The 21,624-nt window shown below is 36.2% G+C and overlaps 1 protein-coding gene across 2 annotated transcripts; it reads right to left on the minus strand.

Moving 5' to 3' along the window:
- Positions 1-11,599: 11,599 nt before the first annotated feature.
- Positions 11,600-20,120, minus strand: LOC127837550 (delta(14)-sterol reductase TM7SF2-like). 2 transcript variants are annotated; one of them, XM_052364741.1, is made up of 8 exons: positions 20,044-20,120; positions 18,869-19,022; positions 18,277-18,463; positions 16,551-16,745; positions 15,778-16,164; positions 15,462-15,542; positions 13,850-13,972; positions 11,600-12,468 (listed from the first exon to the last, which is right to left on the minus strand). In XM_052364741.1, the coding sequence occupies exons 2-8, from the start codon at positions 19,013-19,015 to the stop codon at positions 12,308-12,310; spliced, it is 1,281 nt and encodes a 426-aa protein (XP_052220701.1). In that variant the 5' UTR covers positions 19,016-19,022; positions 20,044-20,120; the 3' UTR covers positions 11,600-12,307. The 2 variants fall into 2 exon arrangements, with proteins under 2 accessions (XP_052220701.1, XP_052220700.1); XM_052364740.1 differs by having other exon boundaries at positions 20,040-20,108.
- Between the last annotated feature and the right edge of the window lie 1,504 nt (positions 20,121-21,624).

Here is a 21,624-nt window from a genome sequence, read left to right on the forward strand (position 1 = left end):
CCTTGCTCTGTAATTTAATGAAACTATAAATAGCACGTGGGCATCCAGTTTAGACCAGAACGAAGCCCCGGCAAAGTAAAAGGACAATCGTTAAAGCTCGAACATTAACATGTGTTTATTTATATTAAAAATTATTAAAACTTTTTAATATTTTTCAAATTGGGATGTTGTGTTCTTGTTTTTAATTAATAAATTGTATAATGAATCATCGATGATAATTGCTTTATCGTATAGAAAAAAGGCCTTGGCAAACAGCGTAGACCCAGATGAGATGCCGCATGATGCGGCGTCTCATCAGGGTCTGCGCTGTTTGCTTAAAGGAATTTCTGTAAGAAAATTCTAAATATAGACATACATATACTGGACATCCCTAATTTTGGAAATAAATTGATCCAATTTAGAAGGATGGGAGAGTCCACTAGGCATAAATGGGTTTAATAAAGCTTCGAAAATAAGGCTTAATTCAGATGTAGGACATTATGATAGAACTGACAATGATGGCGATGATGGTGAGAAGATTGACTGTTCTATTTTAGATATCAATTTGTACAAGTATTATCCTAGTCAAAACTATGTCGTCGAAGTTGACGCCTGCTTTATTGGTCTAACAAAAATGATTTTGAATCTGGATGTTACTTTTCGACAAGACAAGAAAAAGTATGTGATGGTTTATTAAACATTTTTCTTGTTGCTGCTCGGTATTGTTTATGATAATGTTAAGTGTTAGTGTTAATGCAATAGAACTCAATCGTCGCTAGCCTTTAAAGGAGCCTTTTCACAGATTTTGGCATGTTTTAAAGTTTATTATTAAATGCTTTATATTGATAAATGTTAACATTGGGTCTAAAAATCTCCAATTAAAAAAACAAGAATACAAATATATAAAAAAAATTAAGTAACCCTCAACGGGGCTCGAACCACCGACCCCCTGGAGCCATGGAGCTAAAGTCTACAGCTCTATCCACTAGACCAAACGCGCTCATGACATGCCCAGCGTATTTTTCACGTTATATATGCAATTCTCGTAGTATCAAAATAATACAACGACAACAACAGAATTCTCCAAATTTTCCAATCGTTTCGCGTTGCAACGCTTTATAATTTTCAGGTTTTTAAATCGTCAAAAGATGCACATAATGCATATTTAAGAGCATGTTAATGTTCGATATTACTGTTTCCTCACAAATATCATAACTTCAAGGAAAATTTGCGAATCTGAAACATTTTTTTCAATTTTGTCAATTTATCAAAGCGTGAAAAGGCCCCTTTAAGAGCACAAACTAATGCATATTTAAGAATCCATGTCTTGTTATTTTGGCGATAGGATCTTGCCTTGGGAAATGCATTTTTGTGTGTATTTTCGTAAATAACTTCATCCAGAGGCACATAAACAATATGATTAAATCTGTTCAACGGAACAAATAAACAAGACAAATTATGTCGTACTCTTCTTTCAATATATCAACTGCGGGGAATCACGTGATCACAAAAGTACATCGTACGAACAAAATGGCGGAAAAAGCTCTCGCTTAATGACGAAAATCAAGGTATTCTCATATTTTATAATATCTAAATTTATGATGACTATGCGCAAAGTACCCACTTAGTCTCCTTATGTACTCTTGTAATTATCGTTTTACTCAGATTTCTGTAGTTTTCTCAAACATTCAGACATAATAAAAAATGAAAATTGTACATCGTCTGAACATACTTTATTTTGACAAGTTTGCTATTCAAGATGACAAACAAACAAATAAATACAACCGTTTTTGCTTTCTAACATGCTTAGAATATTTCGTACAAGGTTTTCCACGTTGATTAAGCTTTTTTAGATCTGTGGCGGGTAATTTGGAAAATAGTACATCGTCTGAACGTTTTTTGTTTGAGTACATCGTCTGAACTGTTTTGAGTACATCATCTGAACTGCTTCTGTTTTTAATTTTAATGCGATGTTGATCATAATTAAATTGTAATAACATCAGTGATCAGCCAAGCGATTTTTCGTCCAAATGACGTTCCGTTCTATGATCAGAAAACACAAAATCCTGTGTTATATTTACATGTTTACATAGAGTCTAATTTTATTAATTTAAATTAATTAAATTAAATACAAGTCACTCTCGAAAAAGGTTGTTATTTATATATATTAAAGCATAAGAATAATGTCATTGGAGGTAATTCATTTGGACGAAAGATCCATGGCTTTTCACATATTTATATTTAAAAAGACCAAATGTAGTTTGCAGTAAAACTAAACTGAACTTACCATTTCTATTTACATACTTGGCGCATGTGACATTTTGTTTACATACTTGGCGCATGTGAGAACTTATTAAAAATATTATGCTCGGCTCGAAACAGTGGCAGCTCTGAGCTTGCGGTGATTTTGCCAAGCTTCAATAATATATGTAGTATATGATATTAAATGTAAATGTTAGTCTGAATGACATATATGTGGTAATCGATATACAATTATTTTTGTTAAGATAAAATATTGATGTCATAAAATAAATTTGTATAATTAGATGTCTGTTATATATAGCTGTTTTGTTATTTCAAAATGCGCCAAAAGTCAAGTCTATCGCTTCATCGTTTGAAGAGAAAGCGCTTGAAAACATCGCAAACAATACGATTAGTTACACCAAAATGCATTTCGTCAAATGCATGTCACTCTGGAGTTTGTCAGCAACAAATTACACCTGTGCTAACGCCCATTAAGTCACCATTTTGTTCACCATTGTATAAAGTATCTCCACCCAAAAAGCGAACAAAGAAAAGCATTTTTTCAAGGGCTCTTTTTGAGCAGCAGCCATCTTGTGAAAAATATGCCGTGGCACTCATGACGCTACTGAATCAGATTTTCTTCTAAACATTAACAATTGATCAGTCAAAACGAAAAGCGAACAGTTAAGTGGAATCGATATCGTGTGAATCTGAACGCTATGAGAACACTACAATACAAGCAGACAATTTAACGAGATGCATATTCGTAAAATAGTTTGTACTAATGTATCTAAGATATTAAATAGTTGTATATCTACATCTCAAATGTTAACTCTTATCAGATTCTACCACCTCCTTTTAATACTTATTTTATGAATTGTTATAGACTTTCCGAATGCTTTAAGAATGCTTTGTGCTATTTTATGCCATATACAAATTATGTTTATGTTATGTCATGAAATAAAATTTAATGTTAATAAAGAAGTCATAATGACCTAGTATTACATTTTATATGCAACATCATATAGAGGCCCTAGAATACATGTATGCGTTATTTAATCTTGACTGGGGTCAGAAGTTGCCACACGCGGGAAGTAAATTTTTTATTGAAGCTAAATAACTGATAAAATAACTTCCTACCGGACATGTGCCCAATTTGATGGGGGGGGGGGGGCAGATATAAGATCTTATCAAAACACAGCAAATACACATTACAAAAGTTATGATGCTTCAAGAGAAATCTACTGGATTAACGCATTTTGAGGACTTTTATATTTATTATCTATTTTATATCTATTATACCCGGTACACGAATGTCTTCCTATCAGAATATACTGCTGTTGATAGCCTAGCGCAATGTTGAAATTATGCATTTGTACACTTCAGCATGTGGTGCATTACAACTAGTGTTGTGTGTATTTTCTTCATTGTCAGATATAAGTTCCAACAGACAACATCAGTGCAGCAATATTTTTTTTTATAAACAATAGTGTTAACAAGGTTTTGTTATAGCCATACAAGGTAAACTGCCCCGCTTCCTTGTGGCCATGTGTGTCAACGGACCGTAACAATTTTTTAATTAAGCCGATGTATCATAACAACAAATGTTCGGACCAAGTTTCGTGAAGATTGTAGTATAAATGTGACTTCTAGAGTGTAAAAAAGGTTTTACTATAGCCATGTGAGTAAATATGCCCCTCCCTGGCGGCCATCTTTTTCAACGAACCTGAACCACTTTCAAAGAAAGCTGATATATCATTAAGACATACGTTGTGACCATGTTTCAAGAAGATTGAACGACAAATGTGAATTCTAGTGTTAACAATATTTTTCTTTATTTTGACATAGTGACCTAGGTTTTGACCTGGTGTGACCAAGTTTCGAACACGACAAAGATATCACTGACACAACTTTTCTTACCAAGTTTCAATACAATCAAGCAATAAATGTTACCAATAGAGTGCTACCAAGGAAAAATGTTGACGGCGCATTAAGGACAAATGGTGATCCTAAAAGCACACCATGAGCTCATTGTGCTCAGGTGAGCTAAAAATAAGAAACTAAACGTTATATTTTTATGTAACAAATGCAGTTTTTATTTGCACTAAACTAAATTTCCAGTGCTTTGTATTGGTTATGTCATAGTCAGAGAGATAAAGATTATGCTCATATACAGTACATAGATTGGCATGTTCACAAATTCAAATATATGACTGTTAGATTAAATAAATTCTTAATCACAGTCATTCTCAAGATTTATTAAAGTCATATCACGGTGATAATTTTCTCATCAATCCCTTGACCGGTTATGTTGTTTAGGGAAATTAGGGGCAACAGTACAGAAATCCTTTTCCAGTCAGGTCTGTTGTGTGTTGCTTAGAGTAATTCATCCATGCCGGAAAGGCATGTCTACTCTTACATTATCCATCCAGCTTTTCTTCTGACGGCCTCGGCGTCGACCTCCCTATAACGTGCCCTGGATAACAGTCTTGCACAGAGATTCGTGCCTGGTGACGTTTCCAAACCAAGCCAGCTGTACCTAAGCACAAATATTCGTGGTCATGGTAGTGCAGTTATAAAATTGCCCTTACTGAAGCTCGTTTCACTCCGTTCACTGTTGTCTATTTCTCAATATGAAACAATAAAAAACAGTGTAATTTGTCCACTTCATATTGAGGGCTTAATTTATTTGCCCATCGATATGTAGCGAGAACATTACCGGATTCGATTTGCTGTTGGCATACATGGTAAACTCTTCTTGGACCTTGTGTAGTATAATCTTATCTCAGTTCTGAAATTTAAATATAATAGCATACAGCTGACAACATAACAGCAAATACATTTTTAACACATTGAATAAACACACGTTCACAGATGGGCATTGTTATAAATTTTAGTATATGAACTCAATTTAGACTGCTTTGTTTGATGCCATCGGAGCATGGCGGACATGTGTTATCAGAACAGGATACCATGTGGTCATCATTTCGTAATAAAGACTAGTCTTGTTTGTTGCTCAGCAAAGTCTGCTTGTCAAATATTTCAACAGTTGCAATAATAAATATCGATTAAATGTTAGGTCCTGTCAGTGTCTTTCCACACATCCAAATATGGGAGGGTAGATATATTTGTATAAAAAGCCAGGTGCATGGAGAAGCTAGGAGAGAGTGGGATTGAACGTTGAGATGTGAAGATACAAGTAGTAGAGAGAGAGTTGGTGGCAGTTTGAGAGAGAATGGATTTTACCTAGATTGTGAAGACAGTTAACAAATAAAATGTATTGGTGTATATATTTATTATCATCGTGTGCAAATAAAATGTAGAGTATATATTTTGTATTCAGAAGTTATAAAATAAACTTTCCTCCCTCAAAAATTGTAACAGCATGATGGATTTCTTTGCCCATTGATTTTTGTAGTAAAATTAAAAGAATACTAGCGTTATAAATAAAGTTATTGGCTGATCACAGATGTTATTACAATTGTATTATTATAAACATCGCATTAAAAGTAAAAACAGACGCAGTTCAGATGATGTACTCAAAACAGTTCAGACGATGTACTCAAACAAAAACGTTCAGACGATGTACTATTTTCCAAATTACTCGCCACAGATCCAAAAAAGCTTAAACAACGTGGAAAAACCTTGTACGAAATATTCTAAGCATGTTAGAAAGCAAAAACTGTTGTATTTATTTGTTTGTTTGTCATCTTGAATAGCAAACGGGTCAAAATAAAGTATGTTCAGACGATGTACAATTTTCATTGTTTATTGTGTCTGAAAGTTTGAGAAAACTACAGAAATCTAAGAAAAACGACAATTACCAGAGTATATAAGGATACTAAGCGGGTACTTTGCGCATAGTTATCATTAATTTAGATATTATAAAATATGAGAATACCTTGATTTTCGTCAATAAGCGAGAGCTTTTCCCGCCATTGTGTGCGTACGATGTACTTTTGTGATCACGTGATTCCCCGCAGTGATATCCATCAAACCATTTTCGTTCAAACTGCATCTCGGACACCAGTATTTACAGTCTCTAATAGGGGTATTCCACTACGATCCGATTTCCGACGATTTGTCCCGATTTCAAATATATTGAGGTCGGAGACATTCGTAGCGCAATCGGCGAAGGTCCTAAATCATTCGTTGCTAGTCGTTGGCCGGTCGTAAGTGATTCCAGCAACGCGTGAGCTCCCGAAAAATCGAGGACAGATTTTAAATTTGGCCAGGACCTCCAAGACTGAATTTAATCGCAGTTGACTCGTAACAGCATCATAGTGCGTTCTTGGGCCGCGTAATGGAATCGTAGGTAATTCGTGACACAATCGGGAAATTGACGATCACGTGATCTGTCTACGAATCAGCTACGACTTTGTAAGAACTCTCACGAGTTCACCCCGAGTGAGTTAAGAGCCCGCTAAGATTCTCGCGTTTTAGTTACGAAACAGTTCGGAGAATGGGTGTGGTATATAAACAGAGCTTCTCGGTTTTTTCAGTAATTCATTTGTTACCTGGCTTTGTATGATTAAAAGGTAATTTGTTTACAATCAAAAATGGCAAATACTACAGCTGCTCCTCGTCGACCTTTCATTTTTGATTTGGCGTCAAAGAAGGAACGGAGGCCTTCTTACACATGTGCATGTACACAGAAGAATGTAGGTCACATTGTAAATAATGATCAATATCAATATAGATCTTGGCGCCTAATTCATGGGTGCGTTCGGTGAGGTCCTAGCTTAGTCGTGACCGATCTGCATCGTTCGTAGTACAGTCGCAGTAGATTCTTACACATCGTAGTGAAGTCTAAACCCTATTCGCAAGACTTTAACAAACCTCACGGTTCGTTGTAACTCAATCGTACCAGAGTCGTAAGTGAATCGTAGACTGTCACGAGTCTTCCCGATTCAATAAGTTTGATAAATCGTAGCGAATCGTGCGTGGGCTTGTTTTTGTAGTGGAATATGGCCATAAGTGGGTATGCAGACCAAATTTTCGACACACAACGCCATTGGCATTGCTCGATTACAACCGATAGTGAAAAAACCGGTACATTATAAACAAATATTTTAATATGAATATAATTGGCTGGATTTTCAAGGATACAACAAATGTAAAACAGATAAATTATAAATAATCACTTGAATTCAAAAAGCATAGTTTGTTTGTACAAAAGCGGAATTCATCCGCGGACTTTTTTTACGTCGGACTCATAATGCTACCAAATGGAGATGAGTAAAGTGTCGTTATATAGTGGTAATAACGCAGTGAGGTTTATAGTATAAGCGTTTGGGGTTTCTATTTACTTAATCTTAAAATGGCAAAAACATTTTCAAATGATTTCTGTCGCAACACAGCACAAAACAAAACAAAGATATAAAAAGTATATTTAACAAGAAATATCTTTAAACAAGATATACGGCGTTGATTTTGGTTGGAGTTCATCAAAGGTAAAGAGTTCAATGAATGAGATCAAGGATAGCGAATGTCTTTTTCTGTGCAGTTCTTAGCTGCATCACACGCAGTACGGGATGTTACGCGGAGTTTTCGCGGCTTATTTTACATTATTACATATTGCTGGTCATAAACCTATAGATACAAAACAGAACACCAAAAGAAGAATGGAAGTGAAATTAAAACATATGAGTCAACCGGCCACACGCAAAGTATCCGTACATATTTTTTTTATACGCGCGTTCTTCGAACAAACCTGTTTTAGTGGTTTGTCGGGCATTTCTATTTGATTCGATTATTAGTTCAAGTATCGAGAATCATCGCGCTCATGCTTAATAAATTAGTCAATATGGGGGAATAATTCTTGTTAAATTAATTAAAAATAATATTTATCATGGTATTGTTGAAAACACATTAAGAATCTATTATTGACATACCATAATTATATCGCTGGATATCTTCATTTAACTTCTTTCTGGTCTAAAGAAAATTCAAGTTCACCTAGTTCACGCTATAGCGTTTTTATTTTATAACGATTATTTTACTGGCCGCGAACTTCGGTCAGCACATAGGTAGTCGTGAAGACGCAGCGATGACCTGTATATAAACTCTGACATTCACACAACCTGTCCGCCGTGTAGCGAATCCGTGGTCTAGTGGTAACACACTGGCTTCACAATCCAGAGATCGCTGGTTCGATCCCCCGCTGCACCTAATTTACTAACTCGTCTTTCGCATGAGACGTTAAACCGAGGTGCAGTGTACTAGGTGCTATACACCGGGCACTAAAAGACCCAGGGTCACCTCTAGAACGGGGTGTCACCTGTATCTTGCACTATCCCCCGTAACCAACTAACACGTCTTTCTGGGGGCGATGGCCATATGGGAGACAATCCCGGTGCACTCGATAAAAAACAAAAACAAAACACACTGGCCGCGAAATGACCCGATACCTCGCGGGTTGAAATGCAATGCATTAAAAAGAGGCCTCGCTTCCACTGCTCTTTACATGTTAACATGTTGACAGGAATATGGAAGTTACTACTACATATGAGAACATAGCCTTTAAGTACAAACGTTCTCGCGCTGGCAATCCTCTGAAAATAAAAGGTGCACGCACAAACTGTATTGATGTCGAGATTGAGTGTAAAGCTGTTCTATCTATTAAGCCTTTTCATTAGAGATAAAATTGTTTCATGCTTAACACGCAGTAACACAGTGCTACAAAGACGCGGATATGTTTCCAATGTTCCGGGCGTATGCTCAAATCAGCCTATGGGGATAAATGAAGTGTATTCATTCTGACCTAGCCGTGGGAAATTTTATTTGAATTTTATTGGACAGTTACAAAGGTCAGGTTAGATGAAAAGCTGGCGTATACAGCTATGCCGAAAAAACGACCACGTCGGTGGGTCAATTAAAACAAGGCAACAATCCACTTACATTAAAAGTGCTTGGTCTTTTATTCAAACATTACTTATTAAACTGCACAACATGGCATACGAATTGTTATTTCTTAAGATCACAACAGCCTATTTTAAAAATCGCATAGATGTAAAGTTATTTACTTTACTTTGTACTTCCTATTTCCACGGTCTTAAAACAAAAACGAAACAACGGCGAGATATGCAATAACACCGTAGAGCCGAACGATCGTATTTCATTTATAAGCAAATATAACAAGATGTGTTTGTGAAACACTATGTCCCCCCATATATTTTACCTTTGACCGTGAAGGATGACCTTTACCTTGACCTTTCACCACTCAAAATGTGATACACATGAGATACACATGTATACCAAATATGATGTTGCTATCTTCAATATTGCAAAAGTTATGACCAATGCTAAAGTTTGACGCAAACAAACAAACCAACAAACCAACCAACACACAGGGCAAAAACAATATGTCCCCCTGTCTAGACGGGGGGACATAAAAATAGTGTCTGACCGATTTAAAATATTTTCACTTTTCTGACAAAAATCAATAAAAGGCGAAACGTTGTCAGTCTTTTTCAAACTCACTTCAAGCCCACTCAAATTTTGCCAATTTATTTAACAATCCTTTAACTAGAAAATATAGCTCTAAAAGGCAATATTTTAACATTAAAAAGCTTTTTTCGCCATTTGGCCATGAAGTATCATATTGACTTTAAAGGAAGCTATCTGGATTGCGTGTGTAAGAAACCGTTTGACATACGTGTTATTTTGAAGTACATTATGGCGTTTGGCAGCGATATTTCGGACAAGCCATCTAGTGCGAAATGTTGACCTCTAAAAAATGTCACATGAACCTTAACATAACCAAGCCCAATTGTACAGCTGAACGAAAAACGAAATTAAGTACCATCGAAAATTTCTACTGGGAGTAAGAATTGTCTTTTTTCAGCTCACGGTGACCCAGGCTTTTTATCCTTCTTAGAGAATGGCCGTAGACGGCCATTTCACAATGTCGTCACGGACATTTCACAAAATTAAACGGCCGCAATACTTCACAAAACGGCCATTTTCATCTGTGAAAATCGGACGACGTGTGCTCAAGTTTTGTGTCAAAAAAGGCGATTTAACAGTTCAAATTTACGTTTCATTTTAATGTCATCGTTTTTATTAGTGTACGTACGGACGTAAATTACGTCGAAATATTGTCGCTGAACTTCAAAACATAAGCGCTCCGACGTTTTCGTGCATCATAATTTTGTCTAAAAATCCATTCAAGCATCTTATGTTTTTAGTGAGAAACCATATGGCAATTTTTTTTTTGGGGGGGGGGGGGGGCATATAGTCGCCGCTTCGTCCGTCCTTGCGTCCGTCCGTGCAAAATTTTTGTCCGGGCTATTTCTCAGCAATTAATTACCGGATTTCAATTAAACTTTATGGGAAGCTTCACTACCAAGAGGAGATGTGCATATTATCAGCCGGTTCTGGTCGGATGATTTTTTTCACAGAGTTATGGCCCTTTGAATTTTTCCTCTAACTGTACATATAGTGCAATTCTTGTCCGGGCTATTTCTCAGCAACTAATGACCGGAATTCAATGAAACTTTATGGGAAGCTTCACTACCAAGAGGATATGTGCATATAATCAGCGGGTTCTAGTCAGATGATTTTTCACAGAGTAATGGCTCTTTGAAATTTTCCGGTGTACATATAGTGCAATTCTTGCCCGAGCTATTTCTCAGCAACTTATTACGGGAATTCAATGAAACTTTATGGGAAACTCCACTACCAACAGGAGATGTGCATATTATCAGCCGGTTATGGTCGGATGATTTTTCACAGAGTTATGGCCCTTTGAAACATTCTATAAACTGTACATATAGTGCAATTCTTGTCCGGGCTATTTCTCCCCAACTACTGACTGGAATTCAATGAAGCTTTATGGGAAGCTTAACTACCTTGAGGAGATGCGCATCTTATTTGTGGGTTCTGGTTAGATGATTTATTTAGAGAGTTACGGCCCTTTGAAATTTTTAAGTTGGTAAACCACCATCGTATTATTTTGTCCAAAGTTATGCCCCTCAAGACGTTTCCTCTTATCTGGATATATAGTGCAATATTGTGACAAAAAACCGTTGGGGAGCATCGCCCGTCTCCGACGGTTTCTTGTTGGTTAAGCTAAAGGACTTGTTCTACGAATAATCACTGTGTTTATTTTAGACTTGAACAAAAATTATGTAAATGTCTGAATGAGAGAATTTCTTCAAAGGGTTTAGTTATATAAACATCTTGATTTGTTGTTGTTGTTTTTAGTTAAAATTTACTGCTGCACTATGTTTTCATATTTTAGCATAGAAATGTATTGACAGTTGTAAAAAACATGTAGACCTATGATTTGAGATACAGTTTACCTGTCCGAATGTTATTGATCAGATGTTGTGAATGTACGGTGTAAGTTTTGTTGACAGAAATTGAGTCCATAGAATGAAAATATGATTTTATGCATCATTTGAAGAAATTTTTATATTATACATGCTTTAAATATTATATATATAACAAACTGAATTTCACAAGTTTTACAAGTTTTCACAATTTTGAAAAGTTTATACTCATTTTTCACAAAGTCATGGGTCAAAAGCTGATTCACAAAGACAGGAAAAAAGGTCTGGGGTCTTATGTTATTTCTTTGTACTTAATTAACACAGATATCATGATTTCACAATGCTGCAGTATGACTACCGACATTGTCCAAATGTTTGTGTGTTACGTCCGAGATTGGTGTTCAGTGTATTAAGTACATTGACACATTTTCAGAAAGATTAGATTAATAGAGGCAAGTTCTTAGAAAACTGGACATAATGCATGTGCGTAAAGTGTCGTCCAAGATTAGCCTGTGCAGTCCACACAGGCTAATCAGGGACGACACTTTACGCTTAAATTGGATTTTTTTTTAGAAGACTCATTTAATCGAAAAGTGTCATACAAGCGGAAAGTGTCTTCCCTGATTATTCTGTGTGTATTGCACGGGCTTATCTGGGATGACATTTAACGCCCATGCATTATGCCCATTTTTCTCAGAACGCGACGCATACATCCCTGGGGAGATTCTATATTTCACAATGCTGCAGTATATATCCCTGCGATAGCGAGTACAGTGTAATTAGTACACTAAACAATATCCACAGTTATATTAGTATAGCCATGGAATGATTCTATATTTCACAATGCTGCAGTATCTTTCCCAGTCCGGCCCGTACTTGCGTTTGCAGTCTTCACCGTCCATTCTCTCCCGGTCGATAAGAAGAAGCATGAGAAACACCGTGCCCAGGTATGGTAACACGTGAGTGACGCCTAAACAATAATCGTGTAAGAAGTGTTTGAAACGCGCTCTGGGAAAACGGAGCTTAATAATGTGCGTAAAGTATCGACTCAGATGAGCCTTCGCAGTCCGCACAGGCTAATCATGATTGATACTTTCCGCTTAGACTGGATTCTTGTTTGGAAGAGGCCTAATTTACACGAAAAATTCCATAAACACGGAAAGTGTCGTCCATGATTAGCCTGCGCTGGATGCAAAGGCTAATCTGGGACGATAGTTTACGCACATTCATTGAGCCATTTATGAATAGCGTAAAGAAAAAAGGCCTTGGCAAACAGCGTTTACCCAGATGTGACGCCGCATGATGCGGCGTCTCATCAGGGTCTGCACTGTTTGCTTAAAGGAATTTCTTTAAGAAATATTCTAAATATAGAAATAAATATACTAGACATCCCTAATTTTGGTAATATATTGATCCAATTTAGGATGGGATAGTCCACTTGGCATAAATGGGTTAAGCCAGAGTTTTGCCGAGCGCGGCTTAATTACAATGGTAAATAGAAACTATATGACCAGGTAGAGTACCACGCGAATTACGCATGGCAAAATTCGTGTTAAAACTTACTGCAACGGTATCGGGCAATCACTAGAAGAGTACCACGTGGATGACACTGGTAAAGAATCTTGTTATAACTAATGACAACGGTATCGGGCAATCACTAGAAGAGTACCACGTGGATGACACTGGTAGAGAATCTTGTAATAACTAATGACAACGGTATCGGGCAATCACTAGAAGAGTACCACGTGGATGACACTGGTAAAAAATCTTGTAATAACTAATGACAACGATATCGGGCAACCCAAGGTAGGGTAGCGCTTGAGTTACGTCTGAAAATAATCGGGTAAAAACTTATTACATGTTCCATGCGAACGGCGTCTTAAAAGAAAGCAGCCAGTGAAACAACACATAAGACATTGTATTTATAAATAATCCGCTTCAATGATGGAAATATAATGATATTTAAACGGAGTTATCACCTCGAAAATAACTCACGCCCAAATCAGAAAGTTATTAATTTACAACCAACGCATTACAGTTACAAAACAAAACATACAAAAACAAAGCACACAACGTTTGCAATAAAAAGCAACGGAAACATCATTAATCCATTTATGCCTAGCGTCTAGAAAAAAGGCATTGGCAAACAGCGTAGACCCAGATGAGACGCCGCATGATGAGGCGTCTCATCAGGGTTTGCGCTGTTTGCTTAAAGAAATTTCTGTAAAAAATATTCTAAATATAGAAATAAATATACTAGACATCGCTAATTTTGGAAATAAATCCAATTTAGAAGGATGGGAGAGTCCACTAGTAAATGGGTTAAGCTTCCAACACAGATTAAGATATACCTGTAAACAGTGCGTAGCTGAGCGAGATTATAAGGTCTCCCAAGTAGTTTGGGTGTCGACATGTTCCCCACCAGCCGCTTATCAACAGGTGCTTTCCCGATTTCGTGGCAATGGTCTTAAGATCTGCAAAATATGAAATATGCGATATATGGACAAATTCCATGTTTCATTAGACCTGGACATCTGGTAAGCCACGTATTCTTCTTCGTATTATGATTACCATCGTGGTAGAAGTAGTTGTCGTTCTTGTAGTCGTATTCATACTTTATACTATTAATAATGTTTGTACGCTAATACTGACTAATCCGTTGAATGTAGTAATTGCCACCCAAACACTGAACGCCTATTGTTTTCGTTAGGCTTCAGTTGAATTATTGACATATTTTATTAATTTTGGAAAAAGTCATTGAAATGTTTTTAGTTGCAAAACAATATAATGTAAAATAGGTTAAAGTTAAAATGAAACAAAGGAAACAGGTTGAATAATAATATTTTCCTTCCCAGATATTTGAACCAGGGACCATAAGAAACACAATCATACGCGTTATACTGCACCACATAGGCATGTTATATGTGTATTTTATCGCGTATTTTACCCATTAATGCCTAGTGGACTCTCCCATCCTTCTAAATTGGATCAATTTATTTCCAAAATTAGGGATGTCTAGTATATTTATTTCTATATTTAGCCTGATGAGACGCCGCATTCATGCGGCGTCTCATCTGGGTGTACGCGTTTTGCAAAGGTCTTTTTTCTTGACGCTAGGCATAAATGGGTCAACTTAACATGTATGGTCTTCTTAGGATAAGCTTAAAAACGGTATATTACAGATCTTGACTTATGATTTTTGTTAGACGAGCAGACGGATTTTTTTTACATATTTCTTCATAAGTAGTTTCATATTGCTTGTTTGAATATTATGCACTCGTTTTTTGGAATCATTACCTACTATTGTCGGAAAATTGTCATTTCACCAAACTGACAAGTCCTTTAAACAAATGTACAACGCTCATGACTTAAAACGTATGCTTTTTCGTTTAGTAAATGAACGTATTGAAATGGAATTATAACCTTATTTGGAATATCATTTAACATTGTTTTGGAGCGAGTTAGATCGCACTCAAAACATATTTGTGTCTTGTTCTGTGAAAGCTGGTCATAATGCAAGTGCGTAAAGTGTCGTCCCAGATTTGCCTGTGCAGTCGGTAAGGAGGGACTTCCTTGAAACTGAAAATACCATTAAAGCGGAAAGTGTCGTCCCTGATTAGCCTGTGCGGACTGCACAGGCTAATCTGGACGACACTTTACGCACATGCATTATGACCAGCTTTCACAGAACAAGACACATTTAATCAGCATAAAACATTGTAGCCTCGTTCTGGGAAAACTGGGCTTAATGCATGAATGTAAAGTGGCATCCCAGATTAGCCTGTGCTGTCCTCTGAGGCTAATAAGGGACGACACTACCGATGAAATGGTATTTTTCGTATAAAAGAAAATATCTGCTTATTGAAAATCAAGTTTAGGCGGAATCTGCGATGACTCTACGCACATGCATAAAGCCCAGTTTTCACAGAACGCCGATTTCTTCATACAAATTCAGTTACATACGCGAAAGCTTTGGGTCATGCGGATTCTTGCGGAAGTCGTTTTTCTCAGAGTTACTTACTCTGTAGATGTAGAAACCTAGAACTGCGGATAGAAAAAGAAAATACACATGATTTTTATATCAGTTTTACATTTCCAGAGCAATAACTCAAAGAAAGAATAGTGTTAACGTAAATATACACAAGATACTGGAACAGACTTTCGCGAAAAAAATGTGTTTTAAACTGGACGACACATTTCACCGTATAGCAAACGTTATACATTTTAGTATCATATGGTTCATTGAAGTGATGCATGCTTTAATTTACAAGAGGATTACCATAGACTAATGTGATCGACAAAACAGTCCATGTGCTTTGTTGGTAATTTGTGGATGCCACAAATCTCGTCTGGATACAGAAGCAGAACGGTATCATTACAAATTGCAGCAGAATGTTGTACCCCAATCCTTCGTGGACTATATCGCGTGACACGATCACTCCGCGTTCGAAGTAAAAGTAGTCCGCCACATAGTAAAGCTGCACGGCATTTAAGACTAGTAGCGTTATGTTTAAAGACTGGTATCTTTGATAATGTTCAACCATATTACAGATGTTTATAAGTATCCAGCCAATTATTGCGCTGCGGAATAATACGTATTTAAAATCCAGATTCCGCCATCTTGGATTCAGCTCCTGACCCATAAACCAATCGTATACTATGTTTCCTGAAAAAGAACCAATTAAATTTATTACAAATCGAACACATTAAAAAAACTTATTTAGATATGTGACATTTGGTAAATCCTTCTTAATATGATTTTCTTTATTTAGTAAATTGTTAAACTGGAGGTTTAACAACTAACTGCATATTCAAAAGAAAACGGAAATATACAAACATAATTCGTTGAACGAATAAACACAAAAACTTACCTTATTAAAGAATTTCTTAAAAAGGTGTATGCATCTTACATTATTTTGAACAACAACACAAAGTCGTGCACATTAATTAAAATATTTTGCCAATTAAAAGAGTATTAAGGGACACTGAAACATATCTATGTTTTCGCGTCATTTACAATCGGCACATCGCCGCTCAAACACACGAGCATACCTTTATTTCCATTTGGATTTCTATCGCTTGGTTGCAGTCGTCGTCCTCTGAGATAGAGTACCACGCTTGCGATGAGACATAGTGTTATCGATGACGTTACCAGTTGTATCAGCGACGCAGCAATCCTTGTGACGTCATAACCAAACACGACTGCTGTCCCCAGGACAAAGATGTTTATCGCCAAAGCGAAGAGAGCTGCAATGCGGAGTACCGGTATAAGTTTATCTGACTTTATCTATTCATAACATGCCTATATGTTTTCTTACTTCATATTGGGCTATGTAGTTACTGGGTACGGATTTTATATCTCTAAATATGTACGTTGTTTCCGCATTCAACGGTTAGGAAGGTGGACTTTTTTATGCGCTATGTATCATACATATCCGTTCCGTTCCGATAAACATAGGACTATATCCGTTTTAGTTTTGGACATGTTAAACACTTACTGAATTGTTTATGTTATGTCTTTTCACCAAATGTGTTTTGTTTCTCATGGGTGTGGATGTACCGATTTTAAATAAAGTCGTTGTTTTGAATAGAATATTTAATTTGATTTAATTTGATTTTAACGTAAGGAGGTACATGATATAATAAATGGCTCGATTAATACAACATCACGCAATAAAATGTACGCTACAGCCAAAGTGAACAAAACAGTGATGCAATATTGCCGATTTATTGAAGTTAAACATCAATAATAAGGAATTCATGTAACCAAAGATCTATCAATAGATATAGAACTTCGATTTAACAATAGAAGTCGTTTATCACCTTATTAATGGTAATCTACTATTAATCTTATAACTGAACTTTTCTACACAATATAGTATTGCAAATACAAATATTGACTCTCAAATGTTATGTTAAACTTTCTTAATACTTTCTTTATACCAAAAATCTTATTAATTCGATAGTTTTCCTGTCATTTTGTTCAGGGATCAGACAATATGAGTCGTGTTCTGAGAAAACTGGGCATAATACATGTGCGTAAAGTGTCGTCACAGATTAGCCTGTACAGTCCGCACAGGCTAATTAGGGACGACACTTTCCGGTTTTATGGCATTTTTCGTTTAAATGAAGTCTTTTATCAGCAAAATCTAATTTAGGCGGAAAGTGTCGTCCCTGATTAGCCTTGTGTGGACTGCACAGACTAATCTGGGACGACACTTTACGCACATGCATTATGCCCACTTTTCTCAGAACACGACTCATGTAACAGTGTGAGGACCCTTAACGTCAAATTACATTTGCTGGAATGTGTAACGCTTTAATCGGCCTTCATGTTACAATATTCTGATTTAATTTGTTCATGTATTTTCCATGTAAGCCCGTTAAAAATAAGCAAAAGAAAGTCAACGTTTGGAACGGAGGGACCCTCACAACCCTGTTTTTTTTAATCATTTTACTTTGAACTGATTTAAGCAATACAAGGCAGGTCGTATAATATGTAAGACAGAACTCTGCGCATAACAAAATCTACTGTATTTTTTAATGATTTGTATCCGCCCCCCCCCCGCCCAAGTTTCCAATTGTGTAGTCTCTAATCTTTAAACAACAGTAATTTCACAGTGAGCATTAATGATTAAACGCACACGTGCCTGAAAATTATATAATTTCAAGTTTCTTTAGCTCAAATCAGGTCTTCAATTAAAGCAAAATGCTTTATAGAGGCTATGAACTTGTACGCCTAAGATATTTAGTAATATGTAACTTACATATACCTTACCGTTTGCTCTGTATAAGTGTTGTACACCAGAAGTAAGCAACGCTCCTGTTTCCATGCTTCCGCCTACTGGAGACATGTAAATGGCGCATTGGAGGAGGAACCAGACGACAACGCACGTGGTCACTTTCGTGTCCAGTAACAGGGCTCTGTTTGGTAACTCCGGTATGGAAAATAAGTCCCAGGCTCCCTGAGAAAATGTTTGCATATCCGTAACGTTTACTATATACATGGTCGTTGTGAATGTACCGCATAATGAGCAAGATGCCGATTTGTACAAAATTGCACTTGAATCTCTTGCATCTAAATTTAGTACACTAGTAGCTTACAGAATATTATTTCAGCGAAATAAAAACAATAATTAAAAGCAAGGAGTTTTTTTCATCTTTAGATTGACGAATTAAGAAAAAGATAAAAAGAGTAATACGGAAAAGAGGAAGAAGAAAAATCAGAATGCGAGTAAAAATCAGAATAAAAGAGGAACAAAACAAAAGATAACAAGGTATATGAACATGTTTTACGTTAAATACCTATGCATTTAAAAGAACAACTTTTAAGAAAATAATGCACATTTGTTTGTTATTTTGTCATTTACCATTTGACATTTCAGAGCAATGAAAAACGTGTATGCTGTAAATAATATAGCGAACGCCGCGCAGCCGAAAGGTCCACCCATCTTCATCTCTGAAGTCACGAGGTCACGTGGTGTCGAGCTTGCGAAGCGCTTGTCACGAGACCCCATGTCGATTCTATTTATAGAAGGGAAAACAACGACATTAAAAAGCTGAAAATTCGAATCAAGGTTTACTATTCGAATATTTGATTTAAATATACAATTAATTTAAGCGTACAAGCAAAAGCTTGTTCAACTATAAAGTCTGGTGCATCTAACGTTTTGTGCAGACTTACATCAAATAAAAAGCTAACATTGGAATGAACGTATATTTGTCGCCTTATCAAATGTTTAATACTCTGAGGTTAACAAAGTAGAAGATAAAAATCATCGAAGTTTTTATAAAGGTAGCGAATCAGTGGACTGGAAATAGATTTTCTTTTCATTACAAGTGTCCATGTTCTGTTGTTCGATAACCTGCCTGCTCGTCTAAGAGGAGTCTCACACCCGATACTATTAAAGGGACTGTCCGACAGTCAAAAGCGTAGTTCGACGCGAATCGATATTTTGGGGGAACTACGAGGATTGCTAAAAAATGCCTCCGCATTGGTCGTGAGCGTGGATGGCCGAGTGGTAAAGTCGGGAGACATTTTACTCCAAAACTCCATGACTTTAGGGGTCCGTGGTTCGAGCCCTGTGGAGGTTAACGTTTTTTCTTCTTTTTTATATTGTATTCTTATTTTTTACGGGAGATTTTTAGTTCAAATGTTTAAATTTATCAATATAAAGCATTTAAAGCAGTTAATGACCAGCTTTTAAACATGCCAAAATTTGTTGGACAGTCCCTTTAAGGTGTTTATAGACGTCTCTTTGTCGTGTAAGTATTAATATCCTCCGCAAACTTCCATCTTGTGGCGATGTTTGTAGAGAATTGTTAGGGACTAGATAAAGAGTACTATGAAAATCGCACATTCATACTTAACGAATGTTTCAATGTTTACAAATCGGTTTAATACGTGTATTATGTTTTTCATACATGTTTTTTAATCAATGTATACAACTACAAAAGTATTTAAACATCTTACATATTGTGATAGTGATTGTAGTTCAAATGCATGTAATATCATGACTTTGAAATCAAATTTCAACTTACTTACGCTTCTCTTTCTCTCTGTTTTGCCAAGTAGGTTATCCGAGATAACAATTCAAGCGTTATCAGGTTAGTTCAGCAAGTTAGCACACTCTGAGATAGGGTTACTTCCCCTAGCACTTAACAAAATACACTGCCAACACGAACACTTCATCTCACCAGCGGTGACACTAACCAAAATTTAACCGAAATGGGCATAACTTTAACATTGAGAATACATGGGTTTTTTTTATTTTGAAATTGTAGATGTGAAATAATTAATAATTTTGATTTCTAATGCTATTTTTATAACTGTTTACATACGAATTTTAGCAACGGAGTCGACTAAAATTACGTAAACCAGAAAGCCCCAAGAGCAGCTTAACTAGTATAGTCATTTGCTGGTTGTCACAAGATAATCAAAGCAAAACACACACATTAGAACTGTGTTTCATACCAGTCGAACTATGCTTTGTTTGGTGGTTCGTTTCAACATTGCAATGCTATTTTCATATAAAGCACGATACCATTAAACACAAAACAAATGGTAAAATACCCTACAGCATCCATTCGACACCAAAAGGACCGTAACTATTCTGAGCTAGTAATGTTTCACTATAGCCATACCCAAAAAACGAAATCCACACCCCCACTCATTTTAGAACCACATAAATCTTACTGTTATTACTGTTAACGTTTTACTAATTTCACAAAAGGATTAGTATGTGTTATTGTTATCTTTTTTTTAATTTACAATGACATAGACACAACTGGCCCAGAATGCAATCCCGCCCTAGGTTTGCATAAGACCTACATACAGACACATTCACATCAAAATACTTCATACTAATATAAAGTATCGAGCGCAAAGTTTTATGTATTTTTTTTGCAATAGTTACCTTGATATTGATACTGATATTGTTATGATATTGATTACCTTGATACTGATCCAAAATGCGACCCAATTCTAGGTCTGTATGTAAGCTGTAGATACGAGTTGTTGACCGCAAACGTTTGCCAGGACTTTCTAAGTAAAACCACAATGAGGTGCATAAGTTTGTTTAATTGCATTTCAGAGTTATTGTCCTTTGTCGGTAACCCGGTATGTTAATCCGAAGACATTTGTGAAGTTTCAATTAGATACCTGCAGTTCTAATTGAGAAATATACTTAGTTCATGCAAACATTAACTTCAATTTCAACTTTCAATCAAACCCTTAACCTGGCTTTTTTAGGACCTTAGAGGGCATAATCCTATTAAAATGCTGGTAAAAGTTATACGTCTTGATAAGTGATTAAGGCCCGGCATGATAATCCCAAAGACATGTCAGATGTTTCAATTGAATGACTGAAGTAGTTATAAAGGTATGTACATGTTACATGCAACTGGAACACCTATGTCAACTTGCATGCAGACCTTAACTAGACTTTTGAAAGAACAAAAGAAGGTATTATCTTAAACGCTGGTTATAGTTATAAGTATTGGTTTGTAACTGTATTTGAAGACCCTGAGCATAGAGATATGGGGTTGTTGCATGCAAAGTTCACCTGATTGTTCTACGAATATTAAGAAGCATAATTCTGCTTAACTGCTGATCAAAGTTATGGAC

This window comes from Dreissena polymorpha, chromosome 7 (assembly GCF_020536995.1).
Source record: "Dreissena polymorpha isolate Duluth1 chromosome 7, UMN_Dpol_1.0, whole genome shotgun sequence".
Lineage (NCBI taxonomy): Eukaryota > Metazoa > Mollusca > Bivalvia > Myida > Dreissenidae > Dreissena > Dreissena polymorpha.